The sequence below is a fragment of the Lynx canadensis genome, chromosome E2 (genome assembly GCF_007474595.2).
Source record: "Lynx canadensis isolate LIC74 chromosome E2, mLynCan4.pri.v2, whole genome shotgun sequence".
NCBI classification, from domain to species: Eukaryota; Metazoa; Chordata; class Mammalia; order Carnivora; family Felidae; genus Lynx; species Lynx canadensis.
In genome coordinates, this window is record NC_044317.1 from 57830205 (window position 1) to 57847105 (window position 16901).

Here is a 16901-nt window from a genome sequence, read left to right on the forward strand (position 1 = left end):
GGGAGCCAATCAGAGCGCAGCTTTGCCGCGACGACGGCGCGAAGCTGAGACGTCATCGGTGAGCGTCAACCGCTGTCGGGAAGCGACTCGCCTAGAAACCGTCTTGCCGGCTGGGAAGAGGTGTGTGCGCTGCGGACGCAGGGAGGGCGGGAGCCCTGATTCCTGGGGCCAGGGGCCGGCGTGCGCAGGGAGGCAGGAGGGTCTCATACGCGCAACTGGACTTCTGAGGCTTGTCCCCAACTGCCTCCTCAGGGGCCAAATCTGTCCCGTGATCCGTTGGGTTTGGCCTGTATTGCGGGGATTTCGGGGGGTTATAGTTTTAAATTATCCACTTAAATGATCGCATGGAAACTTTGAAACAGAGATTCTGCGTCAAAGTTCTGAATCTCTTGTGTTGAAGAAAGAGCACCTGACAACATGTTTGGCCGCTTGGCCAGGCGTGTCTGCAGCTGCGCCTCGGCTGCGCGTTTACATTGGCCGTGAGGCCCCCAGTGTCCGAGTCCCGCTGCTCCCGGGGGCCCAGCCCCCAGCGTGCTTCACTCGACACATTACCCATGCAGCCTCTGTTTTTATACTTCCTTTCAGGGACGGCAGTGTAGAAGGGAAGGAAATGAGGAAGGGGGGTTGTTTTATGGAAAGGAAGGAGGAGAGGTGTTTTACGTTAAAAAAAAAAAAAAAACAAAACAGTGGGATTGTATCTTGATGAGTAGTTCCCATTCTTTTCCCATTCTTTTCCCATTCTTTTCCACCCTCTGGGACTCAAAGAAAATACTAATTTTGTCCAGCGCTTGGAGTACCTGAGGAGGCTGCTCATGGCCAGAGGGGACCGGCCTGGGGGCTCTAGACACCTTAGGCCCCACCTGGTTGCCCTGTTGTCTAGGGAGATCAATATTTTAGGATATCTGTCACTCTTTTGGGGCCCTACAGTTTTGGGGAGGGGTCTCTGTTATAGGAGAAAAAAGGATCCTAGGAGACGTCCAATCTCAAAGAGAGGATGCGAATTTTTTTAAGCCTTAGGTGGTGGCATGAGGGGCGTGCTGTGTCTTGCCCAGTGACATGAGTGTGAGAAGGGTAGGTGGTGGGAGCTATGACCGGAGACCACCTGGTTCTGGGAGGTTTGTTCATGGAGTGATTCACTGGGTATTTATTGAGCACCTATTACATGCCAGGCACAGTTAGAAGCTGAAGAACAAAGCAGATGAAAACACCTGTCCTTATGGAGCTTGCTTGCTCGTGGGGTCGATCCAATAAGGACCAGGGCCTTCTTGGGGAGAAGCCCCCTCTTGTTAATGAAGGGGGGACCTCGCTCTCCCTTCCCATAGGTCTCAGCATGTCTCTGGCAGATGAGCTTCTGGCTGACCTTGAGGAAGCGGCGGAAGAGGAGGAAGGAGGAAGCTATGGGGAGGAAGAAGAGGAGCCGGCGATCGAGGATGTGCAGGAGGAGACACAGCTGGATCTTTCCGGGGATTCGGTCAAGAGCATCGCCAAGCTGTGGGACAGCAAGATGGTGAGCGGGCGGGCTGTAAAAGGGGCTCCCCGCAGGGGTGATGTGCGCAGTAGCTCTTCTTCCTGAAGAGTTCCGAGTTCCGACTCTCCTGTCTTCCCTGAGCAGTTTGCTGAGATCATGATGAAGATCGAGGAGTATATCAGCAAGCAAGCCAAAGCTTCAGAAGGTAACTTCCCCCTCCCACGTCCCTCCCCTGCCCCGCCCCTTGGTTCTTCTGCTGCTTGTAGCTTTGAAAGTTCGGCTTGCCTCCTTCTCAAACTTTTTGAGAGCCCTCTTTTCTTTTCTTTTCTTTTCTTTTCTTTTCTTTTCTTTTCTTTTCTTTTTTCTTTTCTTTCTTTCTTTTTTTTTTTTTTTTTTAATATTTATTCATTTACTTTTGAGAGAGAGCGCACAAGCAGGGGAGGGACAGAGAGAGAGAGAAAGAGAGAATCCCAAGCAGGCTCCACACTGTCAGCACAGAGCCTGACACGGGGCTCAATCTCACAAAACTGGGAGATCGTGATCTGAGCCGAAACCAAGAGCCAGACGCTTACCTGACTAAGCCATCCAGGCGCCCCTTTTTCTTTTGCATCCCAACCTGGTTCCCTTCTCTCCTGAGAATACATTGCATCATGAAGCTGACACTTCTTAAGTTCTTGCCAAGCGCTTACTTGCTGCAGAAGGACTCCCCTCAAGGCTTCTCAAGTGTCAGTGACTCACGTGTCCGGTTAAGGGTTTTGCCACCTCCGTAAACCACTCGTTTCGTTATTTACTTTACATTTTTCTCTAAACCAGCATGCTTTTTTCCTTCAGTTTACTTAAGAAGGTGGGGTGCCTGGGTGGCTCAGTCGGTTAAGCGTCCGACTTTGGCTCAGGTCATGATCTAGCGGTCTGTGAGTTTGAGCCCTGCATCAGGCTTTGTACTGACAGCTCAGAGCCTGGAGCCCGCCTCGGATTCTGTGTCTCCCTCTCTCTCTGCCCCTCCCCCACTTGTGCTGTCTCTCTCTGTCTTTCAAAAATAAATAAATGTAAAAAAAAATTTTTTTTTAAAGAAAGAGAAGGAACATTACTGCTAATTGTGTGTGGAAAACTGGTATCATTCGGTAAGTAGTGAGTGACCCTGCAGCGGGCAGTTATCGGAGCACCAGCTTCCAGGAGTGCTGGGGTGTCTCGAGCGCTCAGCTCGGCTCTGACAGGTTGCTCATGTTGCCGCACGGTCTTCTTGCCAAGGGGGAGCTCTGGGATGGAACTTACTGCTGAAGCGGCCACGGGACGCTGTCAGGCACAGCAGCGGTGTGGTCAGACCCGCTCCCCGCTCTTTGCTTCTTTCCTTTAAAGTTTTTCTGAGGCACTCAGTGGCGGGCCCCTGGAGGCACCGGGTGCCCTGGGGAATCCGCCCAGCTCTCCGCTCTGAGCTCAGTCTCTGGCGGAGCTGACAGGCAGGCCCAGGCAGCTGCTGGTGGGCAGCACCTGCTGGGATGGAGGGGGCTCCGGACTCTGGAGCCGCTGGAGGGGCGGGCTGACCCCAGCTCTGGGGCCAGGGAAGAGCCAGTACCTGAAATGGACTTTGAAGTGTGAATCCACACACCAGACGGAGAACAGCGGCCGCGTGCCCTGGGAAGGAGCTGTGTGTGTAGAGCCTCGCTTATCTGCTGTGCTCATGGCGGCAGAAGAAAGTGCCAGATCCTGCAGGGTTTTGAACACCAGGCTAGGGGGTTTCTCCGTCTGACGAGCTGTGGGGAGCAGTGAAAGTGACGTGTCGGGTCAGGCTCAGGGTTAAGTCAGACCTGATGTCACCAGGCGTCTAGAGTGGGAGGCGGGCACGGGACATCTCAGCACTGGGTGGTGGTTGTGTCTAATGGATACGCGGGGGTGCCGAGGGAGCAGAGAGGATTCCGGGGTGCCTTCCGAGTCCTAGGGACGTAGAGACACTTGAGCCATCAGGGTTAAGAATGTGGATTCTGGGGCCGGATCTCAGCTCTGCCATCTGCTGGCTCTGTGACATCAGGCCATGTCCCTCCGTTTCTTTCTGTGCAACATTGGTCTAGTTTGACGCCCACACCTCTGGCTGGTTGTGGGTAAGAGGTTAATGCCTGCAAGATGCTTGGGACGGTGGGAGACACAGGGTAAGTCCTGTGTGTGTCAGCCGCTGCTCCTGCTGCTGATGGTGATACCTTCACCATCGTTGTTGTGATCGTTGTTGAAACCTGGAGAGGAACATTTCAGAAACCGATGTGAGGAAGGGATGTACCAGGGGGAGGGAACAGCATATGCAGAGGCCCAGAGGAGAGCAAAGCAGCCCTGGGTGCTCAGGCACTGCAGTCAGCCCTTTGGGGCGTCATGAGAGGGTGGGGCTGGGACGGTGCAGAGGCCGGCGGATACCCCGGAGTGGCACCAGTGTGCCAGGCGCTGTTCTGGGCACAGGGAGGGGGCAGCCCTGGGAAACAGACGCAGTTCTTGTTCTCCCAGGGCTTCCTGTCTTTTGGGAGCCTCAGACGGCAGTCTGGGGAGCTAGGCCCGTGGCCTCGTGGTGTGGGGAGCCGCCGGAGGGTTAGTTCCAGGGCAAGATGGGGTCGTGACGCCTGGAGGGCGCACTGGATGGGGAGAGATGGGAGGTTTGCAGACATTCACACCCACCTCCAGGCTTACTCCTCCAGCCCCTCCAGCCACACCCTGTCTCCCCCCAGCTGCGGGAGCCTAGACACACACCCCCAGGCTGTTATTCCCCCTCACAGTGATGGGACCAGTCGAGGCGGCCCCTGAATACCGGGTCATCGTGGACGCTAACAACCTGACCGTGGAGATCGAGAACGAACTGAGTGAGTGCCCTGAAGGGCGAGCAGAGATGGCCCTGCCTGGCGTCCCTCACGGCCCCCTCCAGTCCTCAAGGAGGGCAGAGGCAGGATCCTGGTCGCCTTCCCCACTGGCCTCCCCAGGGTCCTGCCCCCAGACTCCTCATTTAGTTCAAGTCCAGGTTCGGCTGCTGTAGCAGAGTGGCTTATTTGAGAAGGAAGTGTGTTTTCCTGTGATGTGAGAGTCTGGGTGAGGACCCCAGGCCTAAAGTCGCGGCATCTGGTGTCAGGCCCTTTCTGTCTTGTTGATCTGCCACCTGTGTCAGGGTCCGAGGTGACTGCCCACCTCCACATCCCACCAGCAAAAGAGGAAGGAGGAGGAGGGCACAGTTCTCTAAGGGGTGACCTGGAAATTGCATGTCACTTCAGATCACGTGTCGTAAACCAGAACTAACTCACGTGGCTGCGTGCAGCAGGGAAACGGCGTTTTTGCTGGGTGGCCGTGAGCCCCGCTAAATTCAGGGCTTCAGTCACTAAGGGAAGAGGGGCAGTGGATGTTGGGGACAGCCAGCGGAGTCCGCCTGCCCCCTCATCAGACACCTCGCCTCTCTGTCCACTTCAGACATCATCCACAAGTTCATCCGGGATAAGTACTCAAAGCGATTCCCCGAACTGGAGTCCCTGGTCCCCAACGCACTGGATTACATCCGCACGGTCAAGGTGAGTGCACCAAAGTGGGGACTCAGGAAGAACTGAGTGATGGGGGGCAGGGCCCTGCCCTTGGACCCCCGGGTCTAAGGGGAAAGGCTCCCCTCAGTCAGCCTTCGGCCACTGGGAACAGAGAGCAGGTGAGCGGCCTGGAGCCACGGCTCCCGAGGCCTCATCTGCCCTCCCCGTTCTCTTGAGGCCAGGAGCTGCTCTAGGCTTCCCAGCAAGAAAGGGGTGGAGCCCGGAAGGAATGTTCTCAAGGCTGCTCTGCCCACCTCCAGGCCCACTCCTTCCCTGGGTGGGCCTCCCAAGAAGGGCCGGAGCTGGTTGAGGCCGAGGAAGCAGGGAGGGAGATGAGGGGGTGCCCCGTGTCGGCCAGCGCTTCTCTGGCCGTGCTTGGAGCAGGTGGCATTTGAGTGGAGATCTGAAGGTTGATGCAGGGGAAGCCGTGCAGAGACTTGGGGGAACTTATGAGCACCAGGACCCCGAGGCGGTCGGCGGTGGGGAGACAAAGTTGGTGAGGCCGGATGCCATCTGACCTCCAAGGCTTTGGGCCTTACAGGAAAGCCCTGGGAGGGTCAGGCCCAGGTGGAGGCAGGGACACGGGCGAGGAGGCCCCCTCGTGAGTCCAGGGGAGGAGGATGGTAGGGGGCCGTCCGTGCAGGGAAGCAGCATGGTTGTGTTTGCGCTCCGAGTTGACGTGGGTGGCGGGGCCTCCCTGGGTGGCCGGTCCTGGATCAGCACTGTGGTGCTGACGCCCTCAGCGGGGAAGTTCTTGGAACTGGTAGGAGGTCCTCTGTGTACAGAGCCCAGCTTTGCCAGTGTCCCCAGAAGAGACCCGCGTGGCTGCATGAGCAGGAGAGGTTCTCGGGCCTCCCCGAGTCTCCGGGCCTGCCCTCTCTTGCCCTCTTGCCCCCAGGAGCTGGGCAACAGCCTGGACAAGTGCAAGAACAACGAGAACCTGCAGCAGATCCTGACCAACGCCACCATCATGGTCGTCAGCGTCACCGCCTCCACCACCCAGGGGTGCGTGCTCAGGGGCGAGGAGTCACCGGGGCCCCCGCAGGCCCATCTGATGGCAGAGGAGGGTCGCAGGGTCCCAGTGGGCGGGTGTCTGTCTCAGGAGGACAGCTCATTTCTGTCCCACGCGTGTGGAGTGAGCGTGGGGCCTGGGGGTCCTGAGTGGTGAGGCAGAGGGCCAGCCTGGGTTCCAAGCGTTTGTCGCGGGCACGTTCCCCCTCGCTGGGATGAAGGTGTCCGTAAAGGCAGGGACCTGGTTTGGGGCCCTTGGTGTCTGCCTGCCCCTGTGGCATCCGTGCCGTGTCTAAGAGAAGAACGTGTCCTTAGCTCCAGAACAGCCCTGTGGCGTGGAGACCTCCCTCAGGCTGCACTTCTGTTGACTGAATAAATGCTGATCGAGCGCCAGGCACTGTTCTGAGGACAGAGATAGAGAACTCAACAAAGCAGCTCCTGTCTGGGGAGAGGCAGGTGTACACGCAGGTCACAGGCTGGAGGGCGAGTGTCAGAGCGCAGACAGGTGCCGAGTGGCCTGGGGCGCAAGAGGAGGGGCATCTCTCCAGACTGGGGCAGGTGGCTTCCTGGAGGAGGTGACGTCTCAGCCTCATGCAGGGGCCAGGGTCTCTAGTGGGAGAATACTGGGCTCTTAGCTCGCCACTGGGGGGAGCAGCCTTGAGCCTCAGCCCACTGGGCTTTGGTTGTAGGGGCCTACGGCGGGCTCCACGGTCCCTCGTCTGTGCGCCATAAGCGCGACGGGGCAACTGAGGGAGGGAGGGGTATGGCCCGGTTTGGTTGCCGGCTCGCAGCTCTGTGGCCGCCGGGTCCCTTCGCCGTCCTGCCCTCGGGTCCCCTCTGTAAAGTGATAGTGATGACAGCCCACCTTTGTGGTTTCCTTCAGCAAGTACTAGCCTGGCACCTTCCTGGTGCCAGGGTGTGCTGGGCACGCTGCTGAGAATCTGGGGTGGGGTCCCCTTGGGGGGCTGCTGTCTAGCGCCAGAGGTGGACGGGAGGCTCGGTGGATCGCAGCTGGTGATGGTGCCCGAGGGAAGCAGCAGGGCAGGAACCTTGGTGCTCGGCGAGGCTGAGGCCTGGAGGATGAGGAGGGGCCGGCAGGGGCACGTGGGCAAGGGCCCGGCCCGGGCTGACAAGCGGTGCTGACTGAAAACCTATGATTCCCAGCAACCCTCGCTTCCGGGCTAATAGTACTTACAGTAGCCCTGAGGCCGCACACGTGCATCCACACGTATATGTTGTGCCTGCACGTGTATATGTGCACACACGTGTGTGTGTGCACGTATGCCATACCCACACACGTATATGTACACATGCATGCGTGCACGTGTATGTGCTGTGCCTACATGTGTATGTGTGCACACGTGTGCGTGCACATACATATGCTGCACGTACACATGTATATGTGCACAATGTGCATGCACGCATATATGCTGTGTGTACATGTGCACACACGTGCGTGCGCGTGTATATGCTGTGCCTATACGTGTATGCGCGCGCACGTGCGTGCATGCATACACGTCATACCTACGCACGTATGCGTTCACCCCTATATGCTTGCGTGCACGTATATATGTGCACACATGTGCACGCACGCATATATGCTGTGGCTACGCGTGTATATGTGCACACGTGCGTGCATGCATATACGCTATGTGTACATGCGCACGTGTGCACACACGTGCGTTTGCGCATGAGCACACAGCCAGAAGGACAGGGCTCCTGTGCCCGTCAGGTAGGATACCCAGGAGGGGCCGGGTCCGTCCCAGCCACATCCCCTAAGTCCCGAACCACCGCAGGCAGCAGCTGTCGGAGGAGGAGCTGGAGCGGCTGGAGGAGGCCTGTGACATGGCACTGGAGCTAAACGCCTCCAAGCACCGCATCTACGAGTACGTGGAGTCTCGGATGTCCTTCATCGCGCCCAACCTCTCCATCATCATCGGGGCATCCACAGCCGCAAAGATCATGGGTGAGGTCCTGGGGCAGAGTGGGGGCAGAGGGCTGACCTTGGACAGTGTGATCGTGGTGAAGCCACACCCCTCATGTATGAAGCGGGGCATCTGGCCCAGGGCCCCAGTGCCCTGTTCTCTCCCTGTCATCCCTCCTGGAGATCACAGAGGTCGGCCAGCCTGCTTGTCCTGCAGACCCGCAGAAAGAATGGTGGCCCTGAGGAGGGCTGGCCTGACCAGCCCGGAGGAGGTGGTGTGGCTGCTGGGGACCCCGGCACTGCTCGGCCAGCACGTCCCGGCAGCTCCCGGCTCCACACAGACCCCTGGGCTGCCCAGCATAGGCGGTGTGAGCCGTCAGGACCACGGTTTCATCCATGAGATGGGGACAGCAGTCCTGATGACGGGTTGGGACTGAAGGGTGGGCCTCCTCAGACTCCCTGCGGTCTCCGAGCAGGCGCCCCCTCGGGCTCCTAGCCCCTTCAGCTGAGGGGCTCTTCGGGGACCTGGGTGGAGCGGCTGTGTGCTAGGTTGCTCGGCTGCCATAACAAAGTAGCACAGGCGGGGGCGGCAGGCAGTGGGGGCCTTAAAAACCAAGGTTCGTTGTCACGGGGTCCTGGAGGCCGGGAGGCCAGAAGGCGGGAGCAGCGTGTCGGCAGGCTGGGTTCTCGGCTTGCAGGGGGCCGTCTGCCCAACTGGCCTCTCTTCTTGTGGGGACACCGGTCGTGCTGGGTCAGGGCCCATCCAGTGATGTCATTCCCCCTGAATCCCCTCTTTCGTGGCCTCGTCTCCAAACACAGCCACATTCTGAGGTCGTGGGTGTGGGGCTTCGACACAGGAATTTGGGGAGACACGGTTCAGCTCCTAGCGCAGCCTGGAGTGGCAGGTGTGTGCGGGGCTGCGGTGGTTTCGGGGCGAGATCACCTCAGGTGTGGATCCTGCCTCCCCCTCACTGACCTCCCATCTTCACGTGCCTCAGTTTCCCCAGTGGTGATTGACGGTGTGCTACTTGCCTGTGACTTCCGGGCTGAAATCAAGGTGTCGGCCGGCCCCTGCATTGCTTTATGGAGGTTCTAGGAGGAAGGAGTGGAAGGAGTCTGCTTCCGGGCCTTTCCTGGCCTCCAGAGGCTGCCTGCACCCTTGGCTCCGGGTTTTCCCCACCTTAAAGTCTCCTGTCTCACATCCCTGTGACTCTCTGCCTCTCCCTTCAGCTTACAAGGACCCTTGTGCTTCATAGAATCCTCCCCTCCCTCCCGCCCCTCTCAAAGTCCTTCACTGTGTCCGCAAAGTCCCTTCGGTCCTATAAGGCAGCACCAAGGTTCTGGGGACTCTGATGTCAGCTTCTGGGCGGGGGGCGCTCTGCTCACTTGCGAGTTACCATGCCTTGATCGCTTACCTAATCCTTAAAGACGCCTAGTGCGGAGCCTGGCACACAGCAGTCCCCCGTGAAAGGTAAACGTTTTTATCTGCAGCTTCTCTGCGCTGGGCCTGGAGACAAGCCCACGGGAACCCAGGGGTGACTGACACCAGGCCCCGTCATCAGAGCGTCCCCAGCCTGGTGGCCGCTGTTCTAACACAGCAGGGGCCGTGCAGCTCTGTAGACTCTGGGGGCTCCCGTTGGGCCGCCTCCGCACTGTGCACCCTCAGGCAGGTGGTTTCACCTCTCTGGGCCTCCTCTGAGTCCTCCCTCAGAAGCGGGACCCATCAGCCCTCCCTAGCAGGGCCAGCTCGGGAACTCAACCAGGCGCTCAGGTTAAGGCACGAAGTGTGCGGTGAGCCCCCAAACAAGTGCCGTGTTTCCTTTGACCTCCTCCCTCCCTCTCTCCTGCCGCAGGGGTGGCTGGGGGCCTGACCAACCTCTCCAAGATGCCCGCCTGCAACATCATGCTGCTTGGGGCCCAGCGCAAGACGCTGTCTGGCTTCTCGTCCACCTCTGTGCTGCCCCACACTGGCTACATCTACCACAGCGACATCGTGCAGTCTCTGCCCCCGGTGAGCCGCCCTGACACGTGGTCCCCGTGGAACCTTCTGCTGTGGCAGAAGCAGCCTCGTCCGGGGGGCAGTGTGAGCCTCAGCAACTTGCCCCTCTGCTCCCCGGTTCCCACTGGTCACAGCTGACAACAGTGGTCAGGAGCTCGGACGACAGGGTCACATGGAGCGTAAGAACAAGGGCCCTGGAGCGGATGTGCTGGACTTGGGATTAACAACGGGGCAAGAGACGTGAGCTCTGTGTCTCAAGTCTCCCTGTCTGTAAAATGGGGGGGATAGAACCTGCTTCCCAGGGTTGTGATTAGGACTCTTAACGTATGCAACACCTTCAGGTCACGCTTGCACATAAGAAGCAACATAAGCATCAGCTCGTGAGGTGCAGGGGTCCCCAAACCACCCCCAGCTTCAATAACCCACTAGAGGGAGGTGCAGACTCACTGAGCTGACGCACTTGAATTGTGGTTTGTCACGAAAGGACAGACTCCCAGCAGCCAAGGGAGGAAGTGGGTGGGGTCGGAGCCAGAAGTAGCAGCCACGGCACTTCCAGACCTCCTCTCCCCGTTGCCCACGTCACTCCCGGCCTCCACACGTGACAGCGTGCGGGGGAACCGCCACCAGGGAAGCCCCACTGAGCCTCCCCAAGTTGGGAGTCTTCTCTGGGGTTGAGTTGTGTAGACCTGACTGGGTAGCCCAGGTGGCTGATCTGGGTTCCAGGTCGACTGAGATCCTGTAACCCAGACGCCCCCCTGAGCGTCTCACATGGTTGGTCTCTGCCCTGTCCAAGGTCCCAGGCCAACAAAGGTTACCTGCCAGAGCTGAGGGCCAGGCCGGAACTCTTAGGGCAAGGCTGCTTTCCGCCACGCGAAGCCACTGCCAACTTTATTGTCGCTACTTATCGAGACATGGCTGTGGCTTTACGTGTGCCATCTTGGTGCATCTCACATCACGGGCCACCTGCCTTTCGTGGCACAGGACACGATTTTCTGACGCACAGATGGATGTGTTCTATTTTAATCGCTTTCTTTTTAGTATGTGACAGTCTTCCACTGCAGTAGTATAGATGTCTGTGCACAGGGGCTCAAGTTTTTGAAAAGTGGGCTGGAAGAAAACAGCAATGATGACAGTTTGTGGCGGGAACACGTTATTACAGGTTTTCACAGTAACGCGTGGCAGGGACGGTGAAGTGCTGGTGGGCAGAGGGTGAGCCCTGGTGCCTGTGGTTTCTGGATGCTCAGGGCTGTCAGACGAATTCTCTCACTGACTCTGCCCCTTCCTGCTGCTCTAGGATCTCCGACGGAAAGCGGCCCGGCTGGTGGCCGCCAAGTGCACGCTGGCAGCCCGCGTGGACAGTTTCCACGAGAGCACAGAGGGGAAGGTGAGGCACGGGCGGGCGTCTGTGTGGGTCTGTGGTGTGTCCTGTGTCCTGGGGGGAGGCACCATCAGGGGACCCAGCACACACGAGCACTGTTCTAAGTGTGTGGAGGGGGGTGTGTCGTGTATTAGTGTCGTCGTCCAGCCCTGTGGGTCAGAAGTCCGCCGAGGGTCCCGCTGTGCTGAGATCCAGGTGCTGGCACAGCCTCCCTCTGGAGGCTCTTGGGGAGGATCCGCCCCCTGCCTTTCCCAGCTTCTGGAGGCGCCTGCTGCCCGGGGCTCGCAGCCCTCCTCCGTCCACACTGCTGGCAGCGTGGCATCTTCTGTCTCTCCCTGACTCGAGGCCTGTCTCCACGGGTCCTCCTCTGACTCCTTTAAGGACGCGGTGATGACGTGGGGCCCACGCTGGCCATCTAGATCGTCTCCCGTCTTCACATTTCTCACCTGATCACACCCACAAAGTTCCATCCGGAGCGGAGACGAGGATGTGGACACCCTGGTGGGGCGGTTTTGCCTGCTGCACCAGGACCTGTCACCATCCAGGCCGTCATTCAGTTCGCCTCTGTGTTCCTCAGCAGACCCGCTCTGTGAAAGGGGATGTGTTTTGTGTCTTGTGCACTGGCGTCCAGACACCCAGCCTGGCACAGCGTTCAGGGTTGTGATCTCCCTCCTTTCTCTCTTCCTCTCAACCGCTGGTCGAGATGCTGGGGGTACCGCAGTGAGCCGCTCAGACCAAAGCCCTGTGTGCGCATGCACGTTCTGGTTGGGGGCAGGGCGAGGGGGCCAGGGACATCTGTGCGGTGTCCAGGGGCGCCGTGTCACTGCTGACTAGGGGTCAAAGGGTGCCAGGCTGGTGGGGGAGGTGGGTGCTGTTGAACCAGGATGTCGGGGGCGGGGGGCTTCTCTGAAGAGGTGAAGGTGTAACACACGTACACCCGGGTCACGCTAGCAAGCAGCTCCCGTGAGTGCCTGGGGGAAGAGACCCAGGAGGAGGGAGCGGCCAGTGCGCAGGCCCCAGCCTGGCGGTGGGGCGGGGTGGGTCCTGCAGAGACCTCGCTGCGGCAGAGGTGCTGGAGGGGGGTGGCATTTGGGGTCTCTCTGAAGGAAGAGCTTGCTGGGAGAGAAAGCACGGAGGTGAGGCTCCCGGGTGACCCCACTTGCAGAGGCTGGGGCCAAAGGCTGGGGAGGAGGCGCGGGCCTGGGGTTGGCTGTGTTGCATTTGAGGGGCTGCCTGCACCCCCATCGAGGAGACAGTTGTGTGTGTAGCGCAGTGAGGAGTCTGGGCCCGAGAGCGGACGGGTCCCCCAGGCCCTGATGGGACCCTCGCGCCCTCCCCAGGTGGGCTACGAGCTGAAGGACGAGATCGAGCGGAAGTTTGACAAGTGGCAGGAGCCACCCCCTGTGAAGCAGGTAAAGCCGCTGCCTGCGCCCCTGGACGGGCAGCGCAAGAAGCGAGGCGGCCGCAGGTGGGTCCCGAGGCCCGGGGTCGGGGGGAGGGAAAGGGAAGGGGCTCACCCCCCAGCTGACCCCCGGTGCCCATCCCCAGGTACCGCAAGATGAAGGAGCGGCTGGGGCTGACCGAGATCCGGAAGCAGGCCAACCGCATGAGCTTTGGAGAGGTCAGAACCCCGACCCAGACACTTCGCCCTTTCCCACTGCGGGGCCTCAGGGGTCGTCTTTGTCACAAGCGCTGTCCCTCTGTCCCCTGCCACGTTTCTCCTCTCTGCCGGGGCACTACGCCCACCTCCGGTCTCTCCCCCACATCCACGCACCCCTACACAGCACTCTGTGCCGGCCCTGTCCCCCCCGCCCCCCGCCCTTCCGTACACGTCCTTCCCCTGGCTTCACCTCCGCCACTCTCTTCTCTGAACATCACCCTGCTGGTCCTGCAAGAACTAGCTCGAGTGTCCTTTGGTCTGCGAGCCCGGCTTCGGTTGTTGCCGCCGTGCACGCGCGTGTGCGTGCACACACGGCCCCTCTCGGGGGTCATCTTGGCCCCGCAGGCACCTGAATCAGGTGAATGCCTGGGTGTCTAGCTGATGGAGGGTGGCTAACTCCGGGATGCCTTCTCCTCCCACCAGATCGAGGAGGACGCCTACCAGGAGGACCTGGGCTTCAGCCTGGGCCATCTGGGCAAATCAGGCAGCGGGCGGGTACGGCAGACACAGGTGAACGAGGCCACCAAAGCCAGGATCTCCAAGACACTGCAGGTACAGACCAGGCCGGGGCGGGTCCAGGGGTGAGGGGGCACCGGTGGGCAAGCCCGGGGCAAGCCCAGACGTCCCCTGCCCCCACCTCCCCACAGCGGACACTGCAGAAGCAGAGTGTGGTGTACGGAGGGAAGTCCACCATCCGCGACCGTTCCTCAGGGACAGCCTCCAGTGTGGCCTTCACCCCACTCCAGGTACTGGACGCCGGAGTCAGGCGGCTCCACTCCCAGCTTTCCCAGCAGCCCTGGGCTTCAGCCTCTTCTCCTGTGAGACAGGCACACGATCGAGCTCCTCACGGGGCTGGTGTGGACAGGGCATCAGTGAAGCCCCTGGAGGGCATGGCCCCCCGGTGCTCAAGTTAGCGGGGACAGAAGGGACACGGTCCTGCCAGCAAGCCCAGGCTGGCTTTAGACTCAGGCTGTGGGCGACCCTGTGACCTCGAGCGGGCTCAGCCCCTCCCTGAGGTGCTGGGTGGTTGGGACAACCGCAGGCCCTCCTAAGAAGGTTCATAGCTGGCTGGGAGGGTGAGGTCCCAGCCCGGCCAGTGCACAGGATGGAGCCACTGCGTCCGTCCCTTCCTTGGCTTACACGCCCACAAAAGAGGGCTGGTGTGTCCCACGGCATCAAACAGAACAGCTTTCCTCTGTCAGCAAGGGTCTGCTGAGCACCTAAGTCCCCTGCACTGTTGGAAGGGCCGGGGGGGTAAAACCACAGACACCAGGCAGTAAGCCTTGCCTTTGTGGACCTTATGGGGCGGCAGGTCAGGTAGGTAAGGTACACAGCCTGTCGGAAAGTGGAAAGTGCACGGAGAAGAGGGGGTGAGGGGTCAGGTTGGAGGCCCCCAGGGAGGCCTCAGCCGCAAAGGTGAGGATTACCGTGTGGAGGATACTGGGAAAGGTGCCAGCCACTGTGGGGCCCCCAGCGCGGGTCACTGTCCCTACCGGGGTTGGTGTGATTCGCAGCACGGCGGCAGGGGAGCCGCTTCACTCTGTGACTCAGTTTCCTTACTCAGGAACCAAACCGGGTTGGCTGTTCTGAAACTGTGTTTTCAAAATCACCTGGAGGACCTGTTAAATATTCAGATGCCCAGGTCCTCCTTTGGGGCGGGGGCAGTTTGGTGACTGGCAAACTGTCCTCATCACCTGGGGCCCCAGGACCATTGAGAAGGGCTCCCTGACATTTCATGATCCTCTCACTGGGCCGGGAGGCGGGGGGGGGGGGGGGGAGTGGGGGGGAACCTGTCAGCGGCCAGCCCAGCTCCCCACCCCATCGTCACCTCCCCCGCCTGCCCAGGGCCTGGAGATTGTGAACCCGCAAGCAGCCGAGAAGAAGGTGGCCGAGGCCAACCAGAAGTATTTCTCCAGCATGGCCGAGTTCCTCAAGGTCAAGGGCGAGAAGAGCGGCATCATGTCCACCTGAGGGACTGTACCCAGGTGGCTGCCCCTGAAGCTACGGGCCCTGCCCTTCCGAAGGGACCCGGGTCAGGATCGGGCTGGGCGTGTCCCTCAGCAGCCCCGTGCCAGGACTGTCCGAGGAGGCATGGGAGGAGCCGGCCCCCTGCGCGCCAAGACGGCCTCCCCATCTTGGGGGACAGAGCCAGTCTTCATCACGCTTCATCTTTTTTACGTAGAAAGGGAGATACTCTTGGAAAAAGTGCAATTAAAAGCACATTATCAGGTTCTGTTCCTGGGGAGTGATCGTTTGTCAAACACCTGCACGACTGGAGGAGTCCGCTGTGGGGCTTGGGGGACAAAGCTGGGGCTCCCGATCCAGGTGGTGTCTGGGCCCCAACCTGGCCCTTTGCTTCCCTGTCCTGGATTCCAGGAAGAGCGGAGCCCTCTCCGTCTCCAGACCACTTGGAGAACGTCCATTGTTTTGATGCTCCCAAGTGATATGGCTGCCCAAAGCCCCAGCCCTGAAAACGGGCCAGCCGGGGTGGCTGTGGGGTCTCAGGTGTGCAAGCCTCCATGCCACAGGCCCCTCGTGAGGACGTGAAGGACGCCCAGGACCTGCTCGGTGTTGGGCTTCCCGTCAGGGTCCGGTGTGTGGACTGGTGAGCCAAGCCCCGATGGGGCCGAGCACACAGGCTCCCTGCTGGCAGGGACTCAGTGCTGTCAGAGTTCCTGCCAGCTCAGCAAGCGGAGCCCCCAGGCTGTCTTGGAACCGGGGCTCAGCCAAGGTCTCCTTCACTTTGGCTGAGGGGCACGTGGCCTATAGGCAGGTGGGGACAACGCTGGCAGCAGAGGCAGTCCCAGCAGCTACCCTGCAAGAGCTAATTCAGGAAGAGCCCCACACGGGGGCCGTCTGCTGTGCTCTGGAGCCGGGCTCCACAGAGTGCCGGAGCCTGGTCACTGACCCGTGAGGGCAGTGCCCCTCTTAGTTACCCAGGAGGTGGGTGCGCAGCCCGCCCTGCACCTGTGCCCGCCTTCCCCCCTCCATCTCTCGCTCTCTCCCTGGGGCTCTAGCCGGCTGGGTCCTAGCTGAGATCTCCCTTCCTGTTCCTCTCTCTGGGCCGCCCCCCATCACACTTGTTCTAAGTGTGTCTCAGTTCAGGGCTCAGTCTGTGGACCTTAGCAGCTCTCTGAGTCTCCTCTCTCACATCAGAGTCTACATCACCCCAGGGGATCCTTCTAGTGGCCGGCCAAATTACCTAGGTCGCTTAGCTGTGTCCCCACGTTTATCCTGGAGTCTTTAGATGAGCCCTGTTTGGAAGTGACAGCCTTTGCTGATCTCTGCTGATGGGTCTGCCCCCGGGGAGGGCGCTCTGCCCGCCCTCTTCAGAGCCTCCACCTCCGTGGCCAGAGTCAGGAAAGAATCGGAGTCACCTGGTGCTGCAGTCCTGCATAGTCTTAGAACAGAGATGCCCAAAACTGAACATGCTTGAGAATTACCTGGATGGCTTGTTAAAACCAGGGTTTCAGGGCCCAGAGTTTCTGATTCAGTTGGCCTATGGGGGAGCTAAAAAATGTGCATCTCTGGTAAGTTCCCAGGTGATGTTTATGCTGTTGGTCCAGGTACGTCACTGAGAACCCACTGCTCCATAAAATTCTCTGTTAGATTAGCTGCATGTTGGAATCATCTAAGCAGATTTAAAAATTACCATCTGGTTCCTATCCTCCAAAATTCAGATTTCATTCATTTAGGGTAAGCCCTGAGTGTCTGGCTTTTTTTTTTTTTTTTTCCAAGCCACCCAGGTGATTCTAATTGCAGCCGAGTTCGAGAACCACTGATCTGAATCCTTGCCACTCAAAAGTGCGAAGCGTGGACCATCAGCATCACCTGGAAACTTGTCAAAAACCAGAATCTGGGATCTGCTGAACCAGAATCTGCATTTTAGCAAGTCTTCAAATGGTTCCCAAGACCTCTGAGA

General features: G+C 59.6%; 1 protein-coding gene across 1 annotated transcript; it reads left to right on the forward strand.

Moving 5' to 3' along the window:
• The first annotated feature begins 31 nt into the window (after positions 1-31).
• On the forward strand, positions 32-15216 carry PRPF31 (pre-mRNA processing factor 31). The gene is made up of 14 exons (XM_030298304.1): positions 32-120; positions 1323-1507; positions 1613-1673; positions 4222-4305; positions 4901-4998; positions 5906-6012; positions 7815-7984; positions 9796-9953; positions 11236-11325; positions 12660-12787; positions 12868-12940; positions 13403-13531; positions 13627-13725; positions 14825-15216. Exons 2-14 carry the CDS (start codon positions 1331-1333, stop codon positions 14948-14950), a joined length of 1500 nt encoding a protein of 499 aa, XP_030154164.1. The 5' UTR covers positions 32-120; positions 1323-1330; the 3' UTR covers positions 14951-15216.
• Positions 15217-16901: the final 1685 nt, after the last annotated feature.

Excerpts from the sequence above, each read along its gene's own strand:
- PRPF31 (XM_030298304.1), top strand. The coding sequence starts at position 1,331 with ATGTCTCTGGCAGATGAGCTTCTGGCTGACCTTGAGGAAGCGGCGGAA. Across the intron at positions 4,999-5,905 it reads ATTACATCCGCACGGTCAAG|GAGCTGGGCAACAGCCTGGA; the intron begins GTGAGTGCACCA and ends TCTTGCCCCCAG. Across the intron at positions 11,326-12,659 it reads ACGAGAGCACAGAGGGGAAG|GTGGGCTACGAGCTGAAGGA; the intron begins GTGAGGCACGGG and ends CGCCCTCCCCAG.